The 26,267-nt window shown below is 37.1% G+C and overlaps 1 protein-coding gene across 2 annotated transcripts in view; it reads left to right on the top strand.

The window, feature by feature from the left end:
• The window catches only part of creb5b (cAMP responsive element binding protein 5b), a 69,595-nt gene that overhangs the window by 30,193 nt on the left and 13,135 nt on the right, over positions 1-26,267 (top strand). For both annotated transcript variants that reach the window (XM_079894909.1, XM_079894908.1), the window contains exons 6-7: positions 7,965-8,091; positions 9,975-10,085. In XM_079894909.1, the coding sequence (XP_079751035.1) occupies positions 7,965-8,091; positions 9,975-10,085 (238 nt within the window). The remainder of the gene's footprint in view (positions 1-7,964; positions 8,092-9,974; positions 10,086-26,267) is intronic.

The following is a 26,267-nucleotide window of genomic DNA, read 5'->3' as shown; positions in this document are numbered from 1 at the left end:
TTTGTGACTGTGTGCTTGTAAAAAAAGGTCAGATGTTCCTGTCTTCATTGAAGCACAAGATGCTTTTTGAATTCCAGAATGATCAGCAGGTTTTACACAAACTTGCCCAAATTTACGCAGATAATTTGTAGCGTCATTTGTTAAAATAATGGAAAAACATAGAGCTCTCGGTCTATTGGACCCCACTATAGGTCATTAGAAAACACGTTGATGTGGTACTATGGTTCATGGTGGTGTGAGATTGTAATACCATGGTACATTGCTCTGTGCCATGAAAACATACTGTTTTCATGATATTTCTTTTATGGTAATATGATATCATTGTACATTCTTTTAAGAATGTGAAGGAGCCCAAGGTAGACATTACACATTCTGTGGTTTCACAGCTGTTTGACGAACAAGTGACACTTTAAAGTCAGCATGAAACAGCATTTGAATCCACACCATTTTTTTTCTCCATAATTTGACATGTTTACAAATCAAACAGGATATTCAGTGAGAAAAAAAAAGTTGGGTGGAATCTGATTTTATCCTTTGGGAATTGATTGGAACCTGAAAAAAAATTGTCTCCAAATGACTTCTTTGGAATTATGTATCAGAAATATTCACAATAAAGTCCCCAATATACTCACAGCAATGACTTTTTTTGTTCTTTGCACAGGGGTACAAAGAAGTTTGAAATTTGTGTTTGTAAACTTTCCGAGCATGGAAAGTTTTCTGGAAAATTTGCACTAGTGAGTCGTTTCAAAAGCATCAAAACGAAATCCCAAAAACTTTGTTTTGGCTAAAATGAATTCAAAATGACATCATTTGTCCTTCGATTTCGCTTGAAGAATATCGGGGCCATAAGTCTAAGATCTTGTATTAAGAATGTAAATAGCATCTAATTTTAATTTTATTCAACTTTTAAATGACAATGATTAAAATTGTATTCATTAGACCAAGGGAAATTGACAAGGGAAGTTGGTGTGGAATTGAGAGCTGGGATGTCATAATGAATTGTTTGCAAAGCCATTAGGCTGTAAAAAAAATTATTATTGAAGTAGGCAAAACAAAGATTTCTGTCATTTTACTCCAAAATTTTGTTTAATTCAATGTTACTTGCTGTTTCTTTCTAATTAATTGAGAAATCTACAAGCAATTTCTGAGGGAAAATAGTTTCGAAGTAAATCCATTCTTTTTGTGTGCCTTTTGCCTTTCCATGGCTAAGAGTGCTATTGAAAAGCCATGGGAAGGATTCAAGTCATGCTGCTCTCAGTGTGATGAATTTGACGGACAGGTGGGGGCGGAGCCTGAAACCTCCCTCGGTCAGTCATGCTGGAAATCTCTCAGCATAGTTTCAGTCATGGGAAGAAACAACTGGCTGGCCTTGAGCCAAACCACTCTCTGTTTGTCTGTCTCTCTCTCTCTCTCTCTCTCTCTCTCTCTCTCTCTCTCTCTCTCTCTCTCTCTCTCTCTCTCTCTCTCTCTCTCTCTCTCTCTCTCTCTCTCTCTCTTTTCCCCCCTCACACTGTCTTTCTCTCTCAGCCGGCTGGGATGAGAGATGTATCCGTGCATAATTGGGGCTTTGTGGTGAGCTGTGCCATGCTTGCTTGCCCTGAGGTATTCCAAGATAAGTCTCTCGCCGTTGTTCTCATTGACAGACTTTGACTTTACGCGGGCCTTCAATCTAGTGAAGTCCCTCCTCCGAATGGCGCTTTTTCATCGCCCCGTCCTCACCGGTCTTTAATGAGACTCAGGCTCCCTCACGGCCCTTCTCAGCTTGATTTATTTGATCAGATTCATATGATTCTACCCACTCTGCAGTCCTTGGTCCCGTGGCAAGCCCGTTCGCTCTCTCTCTCTCTGAGTGTGATTAAAGTGGTAAATCAGGGGCAGGTCCTGTGCTGTGTTTACTCGGACGCCAGGCAGCTGCAAGCTGTTTGGCCTCTCTCTGTTTCTCCCGCTGTTTAGGCCCATTGCCATGGAGACCGCACCACCGTCTCCCAGCGGCTGGAACCGTGCCCCGGGCTGTTTTGGTTACATTCACACAGCGAATGTACGAAAAAAAAAAGAGAAACGTTTTTGCACCATCGCTGCTGCAGTGTCTGCTCAAGTTAGTGTGGTGCAATGAGTAAGAGAGAGAGAGAGAGAACATGGTATTTAGAGAGAGATGGTGAGAGAGTGTAGACTTAAAAAGAGAGGTAGATGGGGAGAGGGTTTGGGGGGGGGGGGGGGGGGGGGGGCCGTAAGAAGCCAAGAGCATTACATCATTGCTGGAGTGGAGTCAGAAGGGAAGGATATGAGTCAGTGGGCTGACTGTGCCTGGCTCTCTCTCTCTCTCTCTCTCTCTCTCTCTCTCTCTCTCTCTCTCTCTCTCTCTCTCTCTCTCTCTCTCTCTCTCGATCTCTTTCTGGCTCTTGTCTCTCTCCCTGAAGTGGTAGTCAAGCCTCTTACACTGAAGTCACTTCAGTTGGGCATGTAGAGATGGGTGAATGCGCTTATAGTGGCATTTAAACTGTGTTACATTTTATAATTTCTCCTACTTACCATGATCATAAGTTTAGGACAGCTGTAGAAAGATTGAATGCAACATGTATTGTTTATGTAAAGACTTGAATTATGTGCAATTTTCCAGAATTTTTGGAATTCCTCTCTAGATTGTGTTGAAGAATGCATTGAATGTTAGTATCCAGAATTGACAGTCTTGTATAATTTTTCAAAAAAAAAAAAAAAAATTCTAGATTATGTTATGTATTAAATGTATGTTAGATTGTGTATTAAATATCAAAACTTGTTCTGTAACATTGAATATGTTTATCCAGAATCTACAATCTTTTAGAATTCTTTTTTAAGAGTTGTCTTTGTATTCTAGAACCTACTATAATATGCTTATATTTACAATGGTTATGAAATAGTATGTTTAAAGTCTTGAATTATGTGTAGAATCTGTAATTTTATAGAATTCTTGAAGAATGCACTGAATGTCACTCTCCAGAATAAAGAAACTTCTAGAATTTTTCTCTATTTTTTATGTCTAAAGTTATTAAATATAACTATCCAAAATTCATAATATTTTTTATCTTTTTATAGAATGCTTTGAATGGCCTTATCTAAAATATACAAACTTCCTAAGGATCCTAGAAATCTTCTAGAGTTCTATTGTAGATTATGTTCTAAAATGTGTTGAATGTCACTAGCCAGAAACTATAATCTTCAAGAATTCTTTAAGAAGTTTCTTTTAAATTCTGTTCTAGAATGTGTTGAATGTGTGTCTATGAGCCCTATTTTAATGATCTAAGCTCATGGTCTAAAGCGCAAGTGCACTTAGGGCGTGTCCGAATCCACTTTTGCTAGTTTAACGACGGGAAAAATGGTTGGCGCGCCAGGCGCATGGTCTAAAAGGGTTGTCCCTATTCTCATAATGAGTAATGGGTGTGTTTTTGGGATTTACGTGCGTTAAACCAATCAGAGTCTCATCTCCCATTCCCTTTAAAAGCCAGTTGCGCTCGCGCCATGGCAGATTCGATGGTTACATGACGGAATTTGCAAGCGGAAAGATTGAACGTGGTGATCAGACCATCTACGGGACAAGCCGGATTCTACCATATCTTTATGTACACAATATTAATCTTTTACATCGTAATCCTTTTATATTTAATATTTGGCTAGTTTGTGTGCTGCTGGGTGTCCCTGTGTGTGTAATAAGCACGAGCAATAAGCAAGAGTGTATGCGCGTTGTGCACCCGCCTATAGGCGCATATTACTAATGTGCCCTTTAAATAAAAAAATATATATATACTGCGCCATTGACTTTAGACCTGGTTTCAGTTGGTCAACCATCCAGAAATATAATCTTCTAAAATTCATTCAGTTCCTTCCTTCCTTCCTTCCTTCCTTCCTTCCTTCCTTCCTTCCTTCCTTCCTTCCTTCCTTCCTTCCTTCCTTCCTTCCTTCCTTCCTTCCTTCCTTCCTTCCTTCCTTCCTTCCTTCCTTCCTTCCTTTCTTCCTTACTTCCTTCCTATTCTTTAGAAAAGAAGAATCTAGAACTCTTCAACACATCTTCAATTCTTTTCGTTTAGATTCTTTCTTTTAGAATGCGGTGAACATCACTTGCTAAAATGTAGAAACGTCTTCTTTCAACATTCTTCAAGTATTTTGTCTTAGATTGTATTCTGAAATGCATATGTCTAGATTATAATTTACAATCTTCTAGAATTAGGCATCATTCATTAAAAAAAGCTGAATGAGAAAATCATTCTCAAAACTTTTCTTGCATGAATGGTCGCACTGAATTGTATGTGACAATTCAAATAACAATCATTTTATAAAAGGTTTAAACAGAAATTCTCCTTGTGTTTCAAGAGTAATGCCCCGATATTCTGTTCAAGAATTCATTATGTACCGTAGTACTTCTTGTAAATGCATAATGAGACTTTAGATTATCCTGTAATGTTATAACTCTATATGCAAGGAGAGAATGGAGTAACTTCTTAAACTCTCCAGACTCGAGGCTGTCTAGTAACGTCAGTGATGTTGTGTTTGGTGTCTATTAGCTCAGAGAGAGAAAAGATAGTGGAGGATTCTGCTGAAAGAGAAAAGACGGTGAGGAATAGAAAGGGAGGAGTGATGTCATGTTGGAACAGGGAGACAGTGTGTGTAATGTGAGAGGAGAGGGTCAGGATTGCACTGTGTATGTGTGTGTGTGTGTGTGTGTTTGAGTGTGTCTGTATGCCCACCCCTCACCCTCCAGGGGTCTTATTATTCCCTCTGAAATGACAGCCTGTCATTAATACAAAATATAGAGTACATCATTCACACACATACACACACAGTCGCAGACATTCATGCACTTGATGTACACCCACATGAGCAGTTTTTCTGGGAGTATGGAAAGTTTTTGTCTGTTCTGATAATTTGCTACTTTCATAACAGGTTTATTCTTCTCTCTGTTGACACATTCTTTATTTCTCTCTCGCTGAGGAGCAGGTGAACGAGTTTGGCAGGGAACCTGTATAGCGTCTAAAGCGCCTTTCTTCCCGTTGGCCAGGTTGAGCTCTTAATTAAGGCTGTTTCCTGTTCGCTGAGTTTTAATGTGCAGCGGGACTGGCCCGTAGAGAGTTGACCCGCTCTCTGTTTCCCACTCGCTGAATGGTGGCTCAGAGCTGAGCTGTGGCTGTTCTCCACCACAATAATGTAAATCCTTTTTTACCAACTAAATTCCCTTATATTTTATTATTACACTGAACCAAAAGGCAACAAAGTCCTAGTATGCATAAAGTAGGCAAAAACAGTATGTGAAATGAGTAGTGTGTACAAATTCACGGTAATGTGCATCCAGTAGACACTTTACTATCCCATGAAGATAGTTGTGAAATGGCAGTGAAGTGATGCAACTAACACTGGTAGTTCACATGACAAGTGACAACATGGCAAATGTAGTATGTCTGGATCACATTCTTACTTCACGCATTTAGACTACACAGAACATACTTTTTAACGGTTGTGAAGTAAGTACTTATTCAAAAGTTAATCTAGAGAACCTTTGCAGTCTCTGTGTTTTGTGGCAGTTAATGAGTGCAGGTTATTAGCGGAATGCTAATGTTGTTAGCATCTTTGTTTGCTTAAAATGCTAGAGTGAAGGTATAGTTCACTGCAAAATGAAACTTCTCTCATCTTATACTCACCTTCATGTCATTTATTAATACTTACTTTTTTTTGTGGAACACAAAAAGAGTAGTTTTGCGGGATATCCTACAGTAGCTGTTTTTTTCCATACAATGAAAGTGAATGAGATTGGGGCTGTCAAGCACCAAGTATGACAAAAAATTCCAGAAAAAGTTGCTCATATAACTTGTGAACTATTCCAGGCATTGTGAACCTGAATATAAGGTAACGCAAATTAGATTTGACAGCCGAGGGGAATATTTCTAGCAAAACAATTTCAGTTTGGGTCTGTTACTCACATAGCTATTGGATGGTTTCTAAAAACTTTGCAATACAAATGTGAGGAAATGGATATTAATTGAAGTTGATTGTTTTTGCTGTTATTTGTCGATTTTGGAGCTTCATTGTATGAAAAAGAGTTTCTTCCCACAATAAAGAAAATGTGAGTTTCATTTAGGGAACTATTCCTTTAAAAAAAATGAGCTAAATCTCAGCTGGGTGTGTATATGTGTGTTTTAGAGATGTGAGGTTGTTAAGCATGTGATGGATTGGAGTGTTAGACTCAAATGACAATATGTCAGAATGTTAATGACCGTATGTGCTTGTGTGTGTGTATACGTACACAGTAATCATGCAGTGTAAATGCTGCTATTTAGGCCGGATAAATACAGGTATTTGTTCAGGTGGGGACCCCCTCCTTTCCCTTTTAGCTGTCCGTCAGCCCTCCAATCAGACCCAAATAATGCTTGTCATCTGAGGCTAAAGGTTATTCAGACAAGCGGCGTTTCTCCACACTGTGGTGGTCCTACAGGACGGCATAATGGTGAAGTTAGTGAGTGCTATATCTGACACGTTCTACCTAAATATCAGTGTGGTCGGGGGAAGTGTAACGCTGGCAGCTTCATGCCAACCCGGAGAGGAAGTTGTGCGGTTGGTGTGTTGAAACTGCGCATTGCGTGTCACCCCAGAGGTTCTGGGAAGTGTATCGCCTGTATTAGAAAACATTGTATAGATGTTTATTGTATTATGCTATTAAACTCTCTCATGTGTTTGCAGACTTCACTAACTGTGAGAGAGATTTGTAATAGGCTGATACTCCTCTTAGCATATTTTTGTATTCATCCACACCCACGTATTTATCGAAGCACACAGACTTTGATCAGCCTTAAGGCAAGAGTAAACCTCCATTGAGAGCTTCCAGCAGAACTTCTCTTGCTGAGAAAGCCATTCTGCCTCTCTGTGCATGCCTGACTTTGTGTGATTACTTCTTAAAGAGATAGTTCGGCCAATATTTAAATTCTATTATTGGGTCGATGACATGACGCTTAATTCTTTGTTCTAGCTGTTATATAAAAATGAAAAAACTGTCAATAAGTCTCTTAAATATCAGATAAATAAATAAATATCAGTCCTTTTTTATGATAAGGCAAGGTTATGTGAAGTCCCCATGCAAGCCATAGTGATATTTATGAATTAAAAATTAATATTTGTGAAAAAAATAACAATCATTTTTAAAATATGTACACACATATATTCGAAGTATGAGGAAAATATTTTTTTGCATAATGGTTACACCATATTGCAATTTTATAGGCATTTTTAGGATTTAAACTTTTCTTGAAAATGGCATAACAGTTTTTTAAAAAAAACATATGAAACATGAATACAAAGAGAGTACACTGTAAAAAAAAACTGCCTTAAATTTTTAAGTACTATCAACTTGGATATTTAAGTAATTTCAACTTAAATCACATTAAACTGACTCAAAAAAGGAGTTGAGTATTGTATAACATAAAAAAAGTTTTTTAAGTAAACTTATTTTGATGAGTTAAAGAAATGTAAAAACATATGTTGTCATAACTTATTGATCAAGTATTTTTAAAAACTTGGCACATGCTTTTTAAACTAGATTTTCAAAATAATCTTCATCATAGATACTTTTTTATAGATGAATTATATAAATGTTACACAACATATTATATGGGAAAGCGCAATTGGGACATTCGGCTAAATATCTCCATAGTATCTCATAAGAAAAAAAGCCTCATGGAACAATATGAGGATGAGTAAATTCTAACAGAATTTTCAGTTTTCCATGAACTATGCCTTTAGTTAGACAAAATGAGTCACTGAAAATTATTAGGAACTATGACAAACCGCAACAAGAACTGAATTCACTGACCGTATGACACCAATTCCAAATAACTGCAAATTTTTAGTGCTTGTGACGTCAGTTTCCTCAGAAGTTTCATCCGAGGAAACAGGTCAATCTCCCTTTTCCTTAATTTTTCTTTCTCTTCTTGTTCTCTGTTTTTTAGGCCAGTGCCTGGATCCCTTTCCTCGTTGCTGCACCTGAGGAACAGACAGCGACAGCCACTGCCGGCCTCCATGCCTGGCACACTGCCTGACCCCACTATGCAAGGATCGTCTGCTGTTCTGATGCCTGTGAGATCATAAATACAGCCACAAACACACACAATGCATTTGCACTTCGCAGTCGTGGTTTCCTGATGCTTCTGACAACCGAAACGCATTAATACGCTCACAAACGAATCTTTCATGCACCATTCTCATGCTTTTATCAGTAGTCTGCTTTAAATTAATGCCTTTTCCAGTGCCGTGGCCCATATCAGTGGCTGTTTTATCAGGAAGCCCATCAGCAGAGGTGTAATTTTCTACCAAAGCTCGATCCGTTTTAATTCTATTTCAGAAATGTCAATAGGAACCTGAATGCAGGCTGAAGAAGGAGTGTGTGTGTGTGTGTGTGTGTGTGTGTGTGTGTGTGTGTGTGTGTGTGTGTGTGTGTGTGTATCCGTGTGTGTGTGTGTGTGCGAGCCGCCCATATCAGGGTTCTAATGACACAACACATGTTCTCATTGTAACATAAGCCAGTCCATGTTGGCTATAGAGGTAAAAGCACAGAGTTGATTAAATTAAAATAGGACGTTTTTTTTCTCTCTCGATTGACATCCCAAGAAAGGGGTGCAGGGTGGGGTGATATTTTTAAACCAAATATTCCTCCAATAATTACTGCGGACTGCTGCGCTTTCACCCTGCAATAGGTCATCAGGGGGTTGGAAAGGGGGGTCGGAGGGAGATCTTGGAGGTCTTGGGTTTTAGTAACAGGACCCCCAGTCTCTCAATCACACACACACACACACATATTGAAAGTACCATTTTACAGTTTCCCTCACCTTAAACTGAACGTAAATCACCAGCGCACTCTTTGTATGAGTGCAAACATCTAAAACCTCCATTTCAGCCTTTTAGTCGCATTTAATTGAGACTTTCTGAATTAAGATATTCTATCATGCTCACAGAACTGAGCTTTGGTTGAGTTTGTGGTCTTGTTAATAGTCCTATTTTAGGCTTCACACTTCTGCAGTATTCAGCTTCCTCTCTTAGCTTCTCTTTGACTGCTGATTTTCCCGCAGAGTTGTGGAATATGTATAAATACACACATTAAACCACATGCATATATTTATGTAGCTATCTAAATGTGATGTTCGGCCATGGACTTTTACATATAAAGCTTTTTTTAAATACTAAAGTGTGACCCTAAACCTAAAATAACTTATAAATAATTAAATAATTAAATAATACTAATATCAACTGTTTAGATTATGAATAAATGTTAATTTATAACTTTAGTGTTATTGGAATTAAGAACATGTACTGTATATTCAAATATTTTAAGCCACTTTACCCTTTGATGAAGGTCAAAGCTACTTTTACTTTTTTACTACTACATATTGACAAAATTATTTTAAACCATCCAAAAACGCATACATAAATACAAATTAATATATTAATAATATTTAATAATAAATACTTAAGATTATTGCATTATAAATAAATATTAACTATTATGTTTTGTGTTTTTAGACTACAACATGAACAATTATAAACCAAATGTCTCCATGATGTTCCCATCTGTAAAAAATTATATGATCAATAAGTTATGTTAGCATATGTTTTTGCATTGCTTTAACTCATCAAAATAAGTTGAGCAATATGTAACGTTTTTTTATGTCATACAAGATTCAACTCATTTTTAACTCAGTTTAATGTAATTTAAGTTGAAATGACTTAAATGTCCAAGTTGATTGTACTTAAAAATTGAAGGCATGCAGCAACTTTTATTACATTGTAATTGTAGTAATGCTTTTCAGTAATTTTGTCCCCAAAGTAATGTAAAAGATTTACACACTTACATTGTAGCTTGCTGTGAAATTGCTTTGTTTTTGAAAATGTAATTTTTTATTCAATTAGTTTCATGCATTGATGTGTTTGGTTCTAAAGTATTATATTCACGTTTGTGGGTACAGATGGAGAGGCAAATGTCTATGGGCTCCAACATGATGGGCATGCAAGGCCCCGCCCACAACAGCTCATGCTCCTCCCCTCATGTTCCATCCATGCACTCAGAAGCAAAGCTGGTGAGTCAGTCATCAACACACACACATACTTGCATATTTTCTTGCTTGCCTGGCCTGTATAATTTGATTTGTGACTTTATTTTTATATCTTCTGTTTCTATCTTCTTATAGTTATGGAACTAGTCACCCGTATAAGATACACAACACAAGCACGTATGAGCATAAGAAAACTTCTTTCTTTCTGTTGCTCATATACACGCAGCCCCCCCCCACACACACACACACACACACACACACACACACACACACACACACACACACACGTCTTTCTCTCTTTCACTGCAATGTATGCCAGCTTGTCCGATGTATATCTTGATGCCCTGAACATACACTTGTGGCTTTGCTGCTTGTTAGCACTAGTTCGGCATGGTGGTGATCTCATCAGAAACAAAGCAGTCAGTCAGAGCTCACGGAGACAGAGAGAACGAGAAAAAGAGAAAGAAATAGACTGGTGGAGAAAGCCTGAATTGAAAGAAAAGGAATATTTGTTTTTTTTACACATTTCATCAATTTGTCCAGATGACAAGACAAAGTTATTTATAGTTCTCTAGTTGCTACAGGAATGTACAAATCTCATTAATTGATATAGTGTTAATTTACGAAATTGCTAAAATTGTTTTGTAACTTTGTAATATACTGACCACAGATACATAGTACACTATACATAGAGGGCTCATTAGCGGCTGTTTCAATGGGACGCCATGCCATGTTAGAACGGTCAAAGCCTGTCCATAAACACCCGAGAGCAAGTTGACGGGACGTCTGCAACTATAGTTATACATATATATAAATATCTATATCTGCAATAGACTGGAGCAGATTATTTTTATAGGATTTAGTTTATCACTAGCCTCGTTTCCATTACCCTTCAAATTGCACAAATTGAAATTGCGAATTGAAAATACGCCCAATGGAAACACGTCAATTTCGCAAAAACTCCCATTTATCGCAAAAAAGTTTTTACGCTCGTATGAGGGGGTTTTTCAGGCAATTCGGAAAATAAATATTTCGCAAAACTGCAATGGAAACAGTTTTTGCGCATTTACAGGTCAGCTGACGTAGATGACGCAGTGTGTTTGGACAGAATATGAGACAGAGTTCTTTATTAAATTCATATAAGACAAAAGAATTACCGGAATAATGGATTCTAAACCTCAAAGAAATGCCACAATCAAGACCTCAGAGCAGAAATGAGGGAGAAACACCCAGAAACACCTCATATGTGCCGCTCACAAGTATAAGGGTCTTTCCTTGCCATTAATGCTTGGATAACATGCCTACGTTTCCTGCCATTAATAATAATAATGTCTAGTGCGGTACGTGGCTGTGATATATATAAACTTACCAACGTCCGTTGCCATGATTTTTGGAATAATTATCGCGAGACGAAAAAATTGCATTTTAGTCGCATAACATCGGTTAATGGAAACGCCGTCATTTCGCAATAGTTTTTTAGCGATATTTAGAAAACATCGCAAAAGTTTTGCCCAAATCTTTAATGGAAACGCGCCTACTGTTAGATAGGTTCATCAACTGTCTGGTTACCGACATTCTTCAAAATATCTTCCTTTGCGTTCAGAAGAAGAAAGAAATCGTTTGAAACAACTTGAGGGCGAGTAAATGATGACAGAATTTTCATTTTGAAGTGAACTATTCCTTTAATACATATAAAAACAAACCAACACACGCTCACCTGCGAAGGTTTATAACATTTCTTTGGGAATTTAAATCTTATCGTTTTTTACAATCAGAGACTGTGCAGTGTTGTGGCATCTTGGAAAAACTCATTGACTTTTAGTGTGAGTGACGACAGCATCTGAAATGTTGACCGTTCCAAGATGTCGGACGCGTTGACCTGTCTGGAGCGGTCGAATGTGGCATCCACATATACATAACTATGATACTGACAACTACCTTTAGCCCTGTTTACACCTGATATTAAGATGCGTTTTGGCGAGGGAGACATTCCTGTTTACACCTGGTATTTTAATCTCTTTTGTCCACTTTCGAAACACTTCTGTCCTGATTTCTTTAAGGGAGGGTCTATGGGCGGATAAAGTATACATTTTTTCAGATCCTTCAATCTAATTGACTAAATAAACTTGCGCAATTTACATATGAACGCGCCCAGAGATGAGAGCAGCTAATTACCCTCCTCCATCCCCAGCTCCACCTCTCATCCAGTCAGGATTTGGCATTCTGATTCCTCTTGAATCAGACTAATTTCTCAGATTATGTTGTACATTAAAATAGTGACATTAATGATATTTACAATACATTCTTGTTGGTTCTGTTCTGTTTACCCTAAGGGTGGTTATTGCTGCTCTCCCTGCTGTTATCCATGCTAGGCTGCATGGATGCACAGGGAGTTCTTGCCCAGAAAAGAACCATACCGCCAATCCAAACTGTATGCTAATTGTCAGTCTTCTTTGACGATAGTGGTCCTGACAGAGCCTGTATTTAGCGTCATCCACTTGTGATCCAATCAACCAAAACGCATCTTAATACCAGGTGTAAACAGGGCCTTAAAAACAGAGAAAGCCACATGAACAAAGTCCCTTTCACACAAGCTGAGGGAAATACTAATATATAGAGACTGCAGTGTCATACACACCATCACTAAAATAATGCAGGAAGCATTAATTTAACAAGCTGAAACATAAAACTTACAGTTTACTGTAGCATTTTTAGTCTTTTACCATAAAAGTTAATGGTAAGGGTTTGTGCAGAACCGATCTGATCAATCAAGATGCATACAGGCCTATAGAAGTATCATAAATGTAGTTTATATGATTTATGCAATATATTCCAAGTCGTCTGAAACTTTTATTTATGTTTTGATGGTGAACATAATCCAAACAGCTAATTTGTGTTTATGTACATTCAAATCAAATTTGACTTTTTTGTCCCATGTAAGAAAATCATGCAGGTTTGGAACTGAGTAAATGATGACTGTGGACTATTCCAGGACGGTTACATCCGTCTGGCTGGATTTGTACAGTTACCCTAGATCCCGATAAGTTTTATTTGAGCTTCATAGCGGTGGCAAGAGGATCAGCAAGACAGATTTGGTAATTAGATTAAAATCCACTAATTATACATGTAATAATCCGGTATTTGTGGATTTGGAATTGGACTCAGGAGGGAGTTAATTATTTTGCTCTGAGAAAAAGGGGAGCGCAGACATTTCCAGAAAGGAGGCGGCTGAGATGAATAGAGAAAAACAATACAAGATAAAAGACAGAAAAGGAGGGAGAGTGTCTCTATGTCAAAGCATGAGTGATGATTCTGACGGTGGAAAGAGCGTTCGAAGAGCACTTAACTCTCTCTCCTTCCCTCTGTCCCGCTGGAGATTGATCGCCGCGTGCATTTTTTTAATCCTTTCGTTTGTTGCCATGGGAACGGGCAGGGGGAGCATAATATTACTTTAATGTGCAGTCGTATCTGTCCCCTGGCTGGACTCCAGGCTCATCCCCCCTCCATGCCTCTCTCTCGGCCCTGATTGTAATTGAATTATAAATTCCTTTTTTTTTTCTCTCTCTCTTTTGCTCCGACACATGAAACCATTTGTTTTAAGCTTTCAAGAGCCACTAAAACAATCGTATAGGAAGAATTAAACATGGGTCATTCTGCCTTTGAATGCTGGATAATGAAATTATCTGTAAGAATGTAAATATATATAAATATGTAAAATGGATGAAATTTTAAAGTGATGAAAAGCACAGCTGCCAACATCTAGTGTTCCATCAGTCAGAAATATGATTATTATAGAACAATATTTATTCATTTAATTATTATTAATGAGATCAATTATATATTAAATACTAATTATCAAACATTAATAAAACATCATTTTTGATTTTCATCAATATTTATTAATTGGATTATTATTGATTATTATTAATGATATCAATTATATATTCAATAATAATTATCAAACATGAAAAATGTGTACTGTATGCACAGTCTTTTACTTATTTTACTTATTACTTATAAATGACTTATTTTGATAATGATTATGATAATTCTGATATAATATGATAATGATTATGATCCTATGCTAAATGTACCTGAAAAACATTTTTCTTTGTTCTTTGTTTCTCTGTTTGGTAATACATTTTTTTTAATAATAATAAAAAAAGATTACATTTTTAAAAATATTTAAATAACTTAATTCAAGATACATTCTCTGAAAACAAGTCTTAATATTTTCCACAATTCTGAATTCTTTTGTTTGAATGATTTTTAGATATTTTATGATATAACAGCACAAAGATTTCTTCCAGTGCGAGATCTTTTTTTAATTCCTTTTTCGTTGTTATTACTATGGCATTGGCGCCTATGCAGCTGGGATAATGGTTGCTGTCAGGTGACCTGTTCTGGGGTGATCGGAGCCATGTGTCCCCCACATGGCCTGTCCCGGCCCAGCACAACCTCAGTGTGGAGATCCAACCCTAATCTCATTAAACAGAGATGTCGACTTATTCCAAATGGGAAATATCTCCCCCAACTGTAACCTCATACCCAACCCTCAGCCACAAGAGAGAGAGAGAGAGAGAGAGAGGGGGCCGAACTAGAGAACATGAAGAAAGCGAGAGACAGAGGAAAGTGAAAGACTGTGTATGTGAGAAAGACAGGGAGAGAGTGTGTGAGAATATAGTATGTTAGATGGTGGATCAGTGTGCAGATGTATGCGTGCGTGTGTGTCGGTGCTCTTTGGCCGATGAAGCCAAATTGATTTTGTGGTGGGCCAGGGGGTCTCCGGTGGAAAAAAAAACCTGCTAAAAGTGCTTTTGTTCCCACGGGACCGCTGTCAGATCGTCTCTCTCTCACACACACACACACACACACACACACACATACAGCGCTGTATGGCAGAGTGCCTTGCTGTCTTCATTCTCTGTGGTTAAGGTGTCATTTATCTCAGGCCAGATGTGGATGAGCAGGCTCGTGTTTGTGGCTGTTTTGCTCTTGGGCTGAGCAGCAGAATATTTATTATTAATGAAGCCCCTGATTATACGTTTCAGATATCCAGTTGTTCGATGTGCTGGGCAGATGTAGTCGTTCTGTTGTAGAAGTGGGAGTGAGATACAGTAAAGTCATTTAGTAGTATATTCAGAGTTCATAAAGACATGTTTCTCTCTTGGTTTCCTCTTTTTTTTCTTCGCTTTTTTGTATTTTCATAGACATACACTCAACAACATTCTATTTATCTCACATAACCAAACCGTGCCCGGTCATTTTGTTTTTCCTTGATTTTCCACATGCTGTGTTTTGATACATGAAAGCTCTGGTGTCTGTGGAAAAGGAAGCATGAATGCTCTTATCAGAGAGAGGAAAATGCCTGTGTATGTGCCAGCTGAACCCTGTCAAACTCACTGCGGATCCACTTTCAGTTCCACCACTGTTTTGGCTTGTGCGGGGTTTTGAAAAGAAAAGTCCCTATGAGTTTTTGCCAGTTATATACTATACAGCTTACAACTTCCTTTGAAACTTTAGTATGTAAATATTTGCTTAGAGCTATGAACTTATATATATAAAAAATAATATATCCTATTCTTAATCAGTACTTTTGTCTTGTTTTTCAGAAAAAAAAAAATGCTAAGGATTAAAATTCTAAATTTTAAAAATTTGACTTGCCCTGCCACAATTTTCACTGGCTCAACCACAAACAAAATGTTATAAATAAATGGAAAAAAAAATAGCCCTAGTTATTTTTTGTTGTTGTTTTTGACCCATGTTACCGTAACCCTCTGATGCTTTTCCGTAATTTTGGATTTTTCTTTTCTTTTTTTTTTTTTACTTCATCAGAATAGTACGAAACTTGGTAAATCATGACCGTGATTCGAAAAGGTTAAATGGTCCTGAAAAAATAGTCACACTTGTACTGTGGAAAATACCGCACTGGAATTGAATGGAAAACAAATTTAATCTAGTGGAAGCGTTTGGTGCTGCGCCCAAACAAAATCTTTCTGAAAGCTAATTTTTTTGAGATATCAAGCTCAAACTTTGGTTAGATTTATGACTTTCTCTCAGTTTTAGAGTAAAACTTATTTTGGAAAATATATATTGCATATACTGTAAATGTGAAAATAGTATTTTTTGTGCATTTTAATATAATAAACATAAAACTTTGTTCACTTTTTAAAACAATAATCTGCCATGTGTCTTCTTTAAAAAGAGACCAAACTTATGTGTTCCAAAGCATTCAAGATTTATGAAATTTTCCGGTCTATATGCTCAATTTTCAGGTCTATGCTCATAAAGTGAATAAATGAATTACAACTACTGCATACATATAATTTAGTACCAATTTAGTACAAGTAAACTAATAAAATAGGAACAAACAATCAAAGTATGAGCAATAGCACAAAAAAAGACTTTTCAGGTTTTCAGGCAAGTCTATAACAGTAGTTTTATATTATTATTATTAATGATTAGGCCTACAAAGACTAGCAAACAAGACCAAGAACGTGCATCAAGAACGTTTTATTGGATGTTTCAAACTAAACACCCGAGAAGCAAATTGTATAATATATTGAGTCTAAGTTTACAGTTTTGAATGTAAGTGGATTTTCCCCCCACTCCTTAAGTATAAATTTCACTAGATGTATTGTATCATATTTTCTAAAAATCATTTTGTGCATGGAAAGAAATGAAAGAAAGAAATGAAAATGATTCGACTAATTTCATAAGGAAAGACACAGAATAAAAGTAAATAAATAACTACAGTATGCAAAGAATCCGCAGAATGCATTGAGTTTAATGTTTGCAAGGGCATTTGCTTATAGCTGCTTCACACAAGTTCTCTTGACCAAGAACTGAAAAATCTACGACTTCTGGTTGGAATGTTAGTCTCACTATTCATGCCAATGACAGTGAAAAACAATCTGTGGTTCTTTGTTTTATCAGGGGGTAATTATCTATTGTTTACATTGTTACCAAGATGATAAATTTGTGACTAAGCGTCAGGCTAGGTGGTGAGGGTTTTTTTTTTTTTTTTTTATGAGATAAACAATACTATATGTTCCTGCTCTGTTTCTCCGGGGCCCTTGCGCTGGCACACACCGCTCAGATGACATAATCCTTGGCATGCTCTAAATGTACTCGTTTTTTTTTTTTTTACTTGAACAGTGGAAAAAAAGGAACCTTTCTTAAAGAAACATTCCACTGAGGGATACAGCTATCAAAGTGATGTAAAGTTTTTATTTGAGCGCTGGAGATTCAGGCTTATGTAATCGCACCCTCGTTCTGTAACTGTAAGTACTGAACGCAAAAGTGTTCTGTTGCAGACATACTTTAAGCACAAAGTTACATTTGTTAAATATATATATATATATATATATATATATATATATATATATATAAACAGATGTCTTATAATATCCATATGAGTTTCTGTAATTGTGGTGAGTTATACTATATATTTATAGTTATAATATATATGTTATACTATATGTTTTAATCCACAAAACATTTTTATAATATTTTATAAGATTTTTATAAATATATATAATAAAAATGTTTTGTGGATTAAAAAAAATGGAATTCTTGAAAAGAAAAGTTGTTTGGTATAATATTTTAGTATGATTTCTTAGAAAAATAACGGTGAGTCTCCCCAAAAACTGAATTAATAATTCATGATACCTGAAAAAAAAAAAAAAACTTCCACTTTGACAAATATATGATATATGAATATGTGAAACTTTTGTTTGAAAATAAAGATTAGGATGTACACACTCACATGTATTCAAGGTTTAAGATTTTTCCTTTCAATCGTAGATCTCTGTTATGTAATTTCCCTATTATTATGTATTATGTCTACATGGAAACTGCAATGTTTGTCTAGTCATACCTTGTGCTGCAAATGTGAGATATACAATTATGTAACTTCATTTTAAATGTCATGTGTAACTTCAGACTGTCTCAATGACTCAGTATTTCTACTTGATTTTATACAATGAATTATGTAATTTCACACTAAGTTATGAGTCCTTTACTGAAGAGACACCACAACGACAAACAGAAATGCACGTTTTGTCGCCACATCTGTATGAATAGTGGCATTGTCAGCGAATGATGTCATAGGAGAGCGGTGATGAGCTAACGCACAGCTGAAACGAGCAACACTGCACAACTCGGCTTTAACATACTGTATGTTAACATACAAAGAAAGAGGGAGGGAGACTGAATCCATCATGGTTGTGAGAAAATGTTATGAAACTTTGTTTAACCATATAAAATGAGCTTAACACTCATCAAAATGACTGCCTATACACTATTGACTACTCAGAGCATATCATATAATCTGTCTAAAACGTCATTAAAGGGGTGATTGATTATGATTTCACTTTTTAACTTTAGTTAGTGTGTAATGTTGCTGTTCGTGCATAAACAACATCTGGAAAGTTACAACGCTCAAAAGTTCAAAGCAAAGGGAGATATTTTATTTTAAAGAAATTGCTTTTTAAGGACTACACAAACGGCTGGTAGGGACTACACAACATTCCTCCTGGGTTAGTGACATCACTAACCCTAAAATTTACATAAACCTCGCCCCCAGGAACGCGATTTATAGATTATCATGACAGTATATGCTAATCAATGATTAGAAAATAACTACACATAAGATACAGAAATTCATCAACTAACCATTCAGAAATGTTGTATGTTGTCACTTCTTCTTGAGTCTCTCCATCTTTCTGACTTCGGTTTGAACATAAAAGGCTAAAAGTTTTTTAAATTTTCAGTGCATGTCTGTGTGAGGTAAAAGGACACAAGCTCTTGAAGCTCCGCCCTCTGTGCGGGGAGCAGCAGCTCATTTGCATTTAAAGGGACAGATACAAAAACGGTCTGTGTGAGGTAAATTATTATTATTATTATTATAATTGTATTATAAAAAAATTATTATCAAATAGTGACAACTTTAACATGCTATATAAAAATATATGTGAGGTATTTTGAGCTAAAACTTCACATATACACTCTGGGGACATCAAAGAATTAGGCTATTTTACTTCTTGTGAAAAGGGCATTATACCACCCCTTTAAGGAATTACGTAATTAAATGTTGTATTTTACTCAAGCAATTGTCAAGGAATGGCAATTACTTAATCCTCTAGCTTCTTTGTGCATTGAGTCTTTCCTTGTCAATGCAACAAAAGGATTATCTCGTTCAGCTAATGCATTTTCAATGCACAATAGTTTTTTTCATTAAGTGGATGGGGGGGATGGAGAACATCTAGTGTGCATTTGTGTTCTAATGGCAGTGTGTTGTTATAGCTGTATGGGTGTCCATACTGAGGCCGCCAGTGGGTCCACACACCAGTTGAGGGTAAACATGTGACACCCGTTTAGATGACCACCAATGAACGCTGTTTAAAGGTGCAGTAAGTGAATTCTGAGAAGCGCTGTTTAAAGTTGACCGGACCGAGCACCAAAGCACACTTGTAGCCAGTCAGCAGTATAAGGAGCGTATACATTCATGGGGGGGGAGGTGTCCGTGTTGCATTGCGTGTTTTGTGAAATTGGGGGCGGGGTGTGTTTGATTTGGTGATTTCAGATATCAACAGCGTTTCTCAGAAATCGCTTCTTGCACCTTTAAAGTAGGTTAAATAGGTTATGCCTACAGTGTAAAAAAAAAAAGTTGCTGACTTAAATTTTTAAGTACACTCAACTTGTTATCATGTTATGTTTAATTCATTTCAACTTAAACTATATTAAACTGAGTTTAAAAAATGAGTTGATCTTGTATAACTTATAAAAAAGTTCAAAACTTATTTTGATGAGTTAAAGCAATGTAAAAACATATGTTGTCATAACTTATCAATCATATATTTTTTTACAGTGTAGAAATGCAAGACACTCCAGAGTTCCCTGCTTCATTTGTCACCACAGCTGCAGTTAATAGTTTATTTATCAATTAAATGACATAAGTATAAAGAAATGGAGCAATTTCCCTTATTTTCCAAGAAAGAAACTGAGAGTGATGCTGATTTTGAGAATCTAAATTTGTAAGCGTGAGGCTGTTGGTCACCTATCTCACACCATCTTTGCGCCCTAATGTCTATCTATACAAATGGATATTTATATTTACTTTGTAAATAATTTGATATTTCCTCAACTACATTTATAGACGCACCTGAAATAAACTTCCCTGAACTAGTTTCCCTTTTCTCATTTGTAAGTCGCTTTAGATAAAAGCGTCTGCTAAATGAATAAATGTAATTATAGATGTAAACTACATCACTGTGGTTAAATATGCCACATTAGATGAAATAAGTGCTTTTTGTAGTTTACACTTTGATTCTGCACTTTTGTTACTAAGTACAGTATATTCCTCACCATACGACTAAAACTTAATTGAGAAATCCTCAGCTGATACTTTTGTTTGTCTAAATGCAATGCATGCTAATATGTTTCAATGCTAAAGACATTACCCTACCTGTCTCTTTCTCCTTGAAGTTAAGGACCCTTGGTGCTCACAGATCCATGCCTGAGTGCAATCAGCTCTGTTTTTACAACTGTTTGACCCTGAAATGTTTCAAATGGTGTTTGTTGAATGCACCCCGTTGGTAATACAGGTTGATTGGGAAGGCTGGAGTCTCTTTTCATTCTGTATTTACATGGTAAAGTGATGGATGTCTGTGTCGGCAGTTGCACTCGCGTTGATTAGCTCGTCCGCAGAGCTGATTGTGTCTGCTTTTGTTAGGTGATCCTGATTGGGTTCTAGCTATTACCCAGCCTGTCATTCAGGGGCGGCTTTAAGGGAGTGATTTCCTTGCTCAGCTCCTGCCTTTTCTGGTGCTGAGCCACTTTATGTTGTGTGAATTCTGTATTTGAAGAGCATGTGTCCTTAAAAACTGAAAACTGAAAAAATATTTGGTGTAGGATTTACTTTTAAGACAGTTTTTTCAATATCCGTGACTGAGGTACCCCTGAGGAAGGCACCTAACCCCCAATCGCTCCCCGGGCGCCGCAGTGAATGGCTGCCCACTGCTCTGGGTGCGTGTCCATGGCTTTCAATGTGTGTGTTTGTGTGTGTGTGTGTGTTCACTACTCACTGCTTCTAATGTGTGTGTGTGTTGTACTAATTTGAATGGGTTAAATGCAGAGGACAAATTCCAAATAATTTCAAAGAAACGGTAAATAACACACTAAATAGAAAAGTAGAAAAACTGAAATAGGTTTTTCTTGTAAAATGTAATCTTAAATCGTTGAACTTTGATATATACTGTATATATAGCGCATGACATTAAAATATAAAGTTTGTTTTTAATAAACCTTTTTATTTTATGGGTCAATTTGTTAACATTAATTAATGCATTAGGTATCATGAACAGTGAATGAACAACATTTTTTTTACAGTATTATTGTTTTAGGTTAATGATAATTCTTAAATATACTATTGTTCTTTGTTTGTTCATGTTCATTTATAAGTCATTAATTTATACAACTTAAAATGTAAAAAAATGTTTTGTATATGTAGAGTTTAATATTATCCAGATGAATTAAAGCTCTAAAAGTATTATTCATTGTTAGTTCATGATACCTAATACAATACACTTTTAACAAACTGAACCTAATTTTAAAATGTTATCTTGTTTTAAATTAAATTTTTTTATTGCACATTAATTTTTCAACAACTTTTCTCAGCTAATTGCAGAACGCAGTGGATAAAATCAAGTCCCAATCTAGTCCTATCAAACTCGGTATTCTGCTTCACATCGCATCATGGAAGTTAAACACATTTGCATGCAGTTTTGTGTTATTTTTAACCCTTTAAACTATTTTGACATGCTGAAGTCTAGAAAGCATTTTTTACAAGAATGATCCTTATTTTTTCTGCCACATGTGCCAGCTTGTAGGTTTTTGCCTTCCCGCTGTCATTCTTCCCATTAACTGCATCATATATGAAATTCCTGCTCTGTGACAAAATGCAAAGTAAAGCCAAATTAAATTGGTTCCAAATGATTAGCCTGGCAAAGCTGACACAGACCCACAGTTGTGCCAAACAGTTCAGTCTGACGGCAGCGCTCCCACCAAACGGATTGCATCTCCCGGCTCAGAAACCCTCCCATAAGAAATCAGTTAAGTGGTCCCCGGCTCGCAGCCGCTGGCAGGGTCTTGCTTTAGGGGGCGAGAGTGGAGTGGGGGTGGGGGTTGTTAAAAATGAGCTAATGGGCGGTGTGGAGGGATCGGGCATGCGCAGCGAGGCACAGCAGGGCCTGGACTCGGAGAGATGAGGGCAAGACCCTTATTGAGTCTGGCATCAGTGTTCAGGGGGAACTGGGAGAAATAGATGGGCGTCTCATACCTTGGAGCCCAGAGAGCAGGAACCAGTGCCAGGAAAATTACAGCTCAGATTTATGCAATGAGAGAGAGTGAACATAAAGCACAGTACAGACCCAGAGGGCTGAAGGACGCAAGAGTTAGTGGCTGAGACGTTTGAATCTATGGGACTCTGATGCAGGATATACTTTAATACCTGATTTCTGCCTCCTCTGTGGTTTGAAACGATTGTAAAATAGCAGAGCCATGGCTAGAATGAATTCAGTCTAATTTTGCTGTTACATGTTGCTGTCAATTTAACAACACTTTTATTATAAAAAATATTATATTACAATTAAGTATGTTCATTAATTCATTTCATGAAAACATTCATTAATACTTGAATTTATTTTAAAATGTAATGTAATGGCAAAGTTTCAGCATCACAGTCATTAGAGTCACACGATCCTTCGGAAATCATTCTAATATGATCATTTGGTGCTCAAGAAACATCTCTTATTATTATCAAGGTTGAAAACAGCTGTTTTTTTTGTGGAAACTGAATAAAAAGTCTATTTGAAATCAGCTTCTGACGGATGGCGATCCGTTCTTGTCTTATTAGTGCTCGGGGTTGATCTCAAATTGTGGACTTCCGCTTGTCCACTCGCCATTTGAGGATTTGACCACAGGCTCTCTATGGGATTAATGATCTCAGAGCCAGTTCATTATCACTCTTTTGCCTTGTAACATGGTGCTCCATCATGCTTGAAAAGTCATGGATCATCACCAAATTGCACCTGGGTCATTGGGAGAAGTTGCTCTTGCAGGACGTTTTGATACCATTTTTTATTCCTGGCAGTGTTCTTGGGCAAAACTGTGAGAACCCACTCCCTTGGATGAAAAGCAACCCCACACATGGATGGTCTCAGGATGCTTCACTGTTGGCATGACACAGAACTCACCTTTTCTTCTCCAGACAATCGATTTTCCAGATGTCCCAAACAGTCGGAAGGGGGCTTCATCAGAGAAAATACCTTCTGCTGTCCAATCATTACTTCCTGCAGAATGTCAGTCTTTCCTTGATGTTTTTCTTGGAGAAAAGTGGCTTCTTTGCTGCTCTTCTTGACACCAGGCCGTTGTCTCAAAATCTTTACCTCACTGTGCGTGCAGATACACTCGAAACTACTGGTGACATGAGTCCTTAGCTGACTGTTACGTTCCAATGTTCAATGTTAAAAAAAATTGTTTTTTTTGTGTGATAAAGTAATTTTTTTTCACCAATTAAGCAAATGCATCTCACTCTTCACAAGCATCTAGAAACAATGTGAATCAACACCACAACAACTGAAGCAGCAAACTTCGCCAAACACAACATTGATGCCACTGCCAATACTTTTGGCCACGGACGTGTATATATAGAAATGTTAGAAAAATAGAAATTTTACAGATTTTCATGAAACCAAGGGCTCCGACTTTCTTAGTTGGGTCATGTTGGAAGAAGAGAGAACAGTCTCACAGTTCAAAAAGTGTAATCGTCACAGACAGGGAATAGGAGAGAGATGAAAGGAAATGAAGAAGAAAAGGAACAACACAGAACAAGACTGACAGAAGGAGTATTAGACAGGTAGAGCTGTCACTGATACGGTTCAGAGTGAGTTTAGTTGGCAGTAAGTCTGGCAGACAGCAGACAAGCTCTTTCTGGCTACACACACACACACACACACACTGTCCTGCTCCACTTCTACCCAGGGGCTCCCTCTTGCCTCTGACCTCATTCACTTTGATTTACTCCTTCAGCAGCAGGTGTGGCCCTCCCTCTCTCTTTACACTCTTTTATTGATATGAAGTCATCCCTCCGTCTTCAGAAAGCTGAGGCTGTTGTCAAGATGCACCTTGATGCATTTGCGATGATATCACTCAAACACCGGTGTCACGAAGGAAGAGGCAATTAATAAATACCATTAATGTGCAATTACCCGTCATGCCTCTGGCTTTGTGAAGCACATGTGAGTGAGAGAAATGAGAGGTCGGGGCTAAAGCTCAGCGATGAAACGGAGAAGGGTTTGAAACGATCGCTGCTCTTATGATTGTGCGGACGGATGGACGTCGCGGGATATCTGTGTGGATATCACATGAACGAAACCCGATAGATCATCGTCTGGGCTCTATGGAGCTATGTTTTATATTGCTTAAAATATCTGATGATTGATTTGTAGAAGGAAAGGAACAGGATAAGAAGGATTGGGGGTTATTTCTCAAAATGCTGTGGAAGGTATTATCCAGGTCCAGACGCATCCCCCTTAGTCTCATGTTGTCACATTTTTCACTGTACAGCTTAGTCCAATTTGTAGCTTGTTGTGGCTTTTAGGTGCGAGATAATCTGAAATGTTATTGTTAAAATAAAAATTCATTCAAATAATGGCAACAGTTTTCACAAACGAGATGAGTCTTATGGTTTTTGCTTGAACTATTTAGAAGTTATAAGATAAAAAAAAAAAAAAAAACTTTCATATTGACTAGGTGGCACTTATTTTGATAAAGGTTGAAAAAAAGTACACAGCCTTTGCACATATTTTTGCCTTGAATTGCAGTCTGGAGGCTAGTTTCCGAGTATCATAGATAGTCTGCTTTTTTTGGGCAGTCTGAGTTGACAAATTTCTCAGATAATTGTGTTGTGTACCTCTGCTTCAGACCAGTTGAATAAATGCTTGATATTTTCACACATAGTGCATTCCAGCCTTAAAAAGACTTCATTAAAACATTCTATATGTCACCTATTCTCATTTTTTGTTGTCTGTGTGTGTTTGGATTTGAAATGGGAAACATCTTTTGCTAAAATCTCACACATGGTGACTCATCTGACTTGAATCTCTCACATCTTATCTACATATAACTTGCAGTTTGAACAGTCAGTCTAAAAAAAGCTGCTTTACAAATTTACAGTGATTGAATTTTATGGGCACAGAAATAACTCAATTCATCATATGATCAATTATACAAGATTCAACTGATTTTTAAAGTCAGTTTAATGTAGTTTAAGTTGAAATGACTTAAACATCCAAGTTGATTGTACTTAAAACTTTAAGTCAGCAACTTCTTTTTTTACAGCGTAGCCTTAACTTGCTACTAAGTGCTTCAAACAAAACTCTTTGAGTATCTTTCAAATGTTTTAACTTGGCAAACGTTGGACAATCCAGTGCTTGGCTTTTCCACAAACATTTTCCACGATTAACAATTCTTAAACTTTTACATTCCCTCCCCACCTGTCTTGAATATTTGGTTACATCTCTCTCTCTCTCTCTCTCTCTCTCACACACACACACACACACACACACACACACACACACACTTCTCTCTGCCGTGAATCATTTCAGGAGAGTTTATCTCTGAAGGACAGCTTCTCAACAGGCCAACACTTGTGTTACAGTAATGACTGTTTTCCTCAGGTTTTGCAGTGCCAGCGTGCAAGACAGCACTATCATTACAGGCTAATACAGCTGCTGTTTCAGCTCGACTCTAATGTCTGTTTACACCTCATTACCAAAGGCAGATGAGACACACACCAGCGCTGATCTGGGTTCTCAGCCAACGTCATAAGAGATTATGGACACCTAACATAAATACAGTAGGTTATATTACAAGCCTCCCTGCACCGTTCATTTCTACCTGCCAGATTTGGAAGAGAAAGTTTTCCTTGAAGTACTTGGGTGAGAGTAGCCTACTTTTATTCTTATTTCTTTCTTGCTCTTGCTACACTCTTAAAAATAAAGGTTATTTATTGGCTTCTATTGGTTCCATGAAGAACATTTGACATCCATGGAACCTTTCCGTTGCTCAAAAGGTTCTTTAGATTATTTAAATGTTCTTCACGCTAAGAAAAGAAATGGTTCTTTTAAGAACTGATCACTGGGG

This window comes from Squalius cephalus (assembly GCF_949319135.1).
Source record: "Squalius cephalus genome assembly, chromosome: 15".
Lineage (NCBI taxonomy): Eukaryota > Metazoa > Chordata > Actinopteri > Cypriniformes > Leuciscidae > Squalius > Squalius cephalus.
Note: the sequence above shows the minus strand (reverse complement) of the source record. Positions and strands in the feature narration are given on the sequence as shown.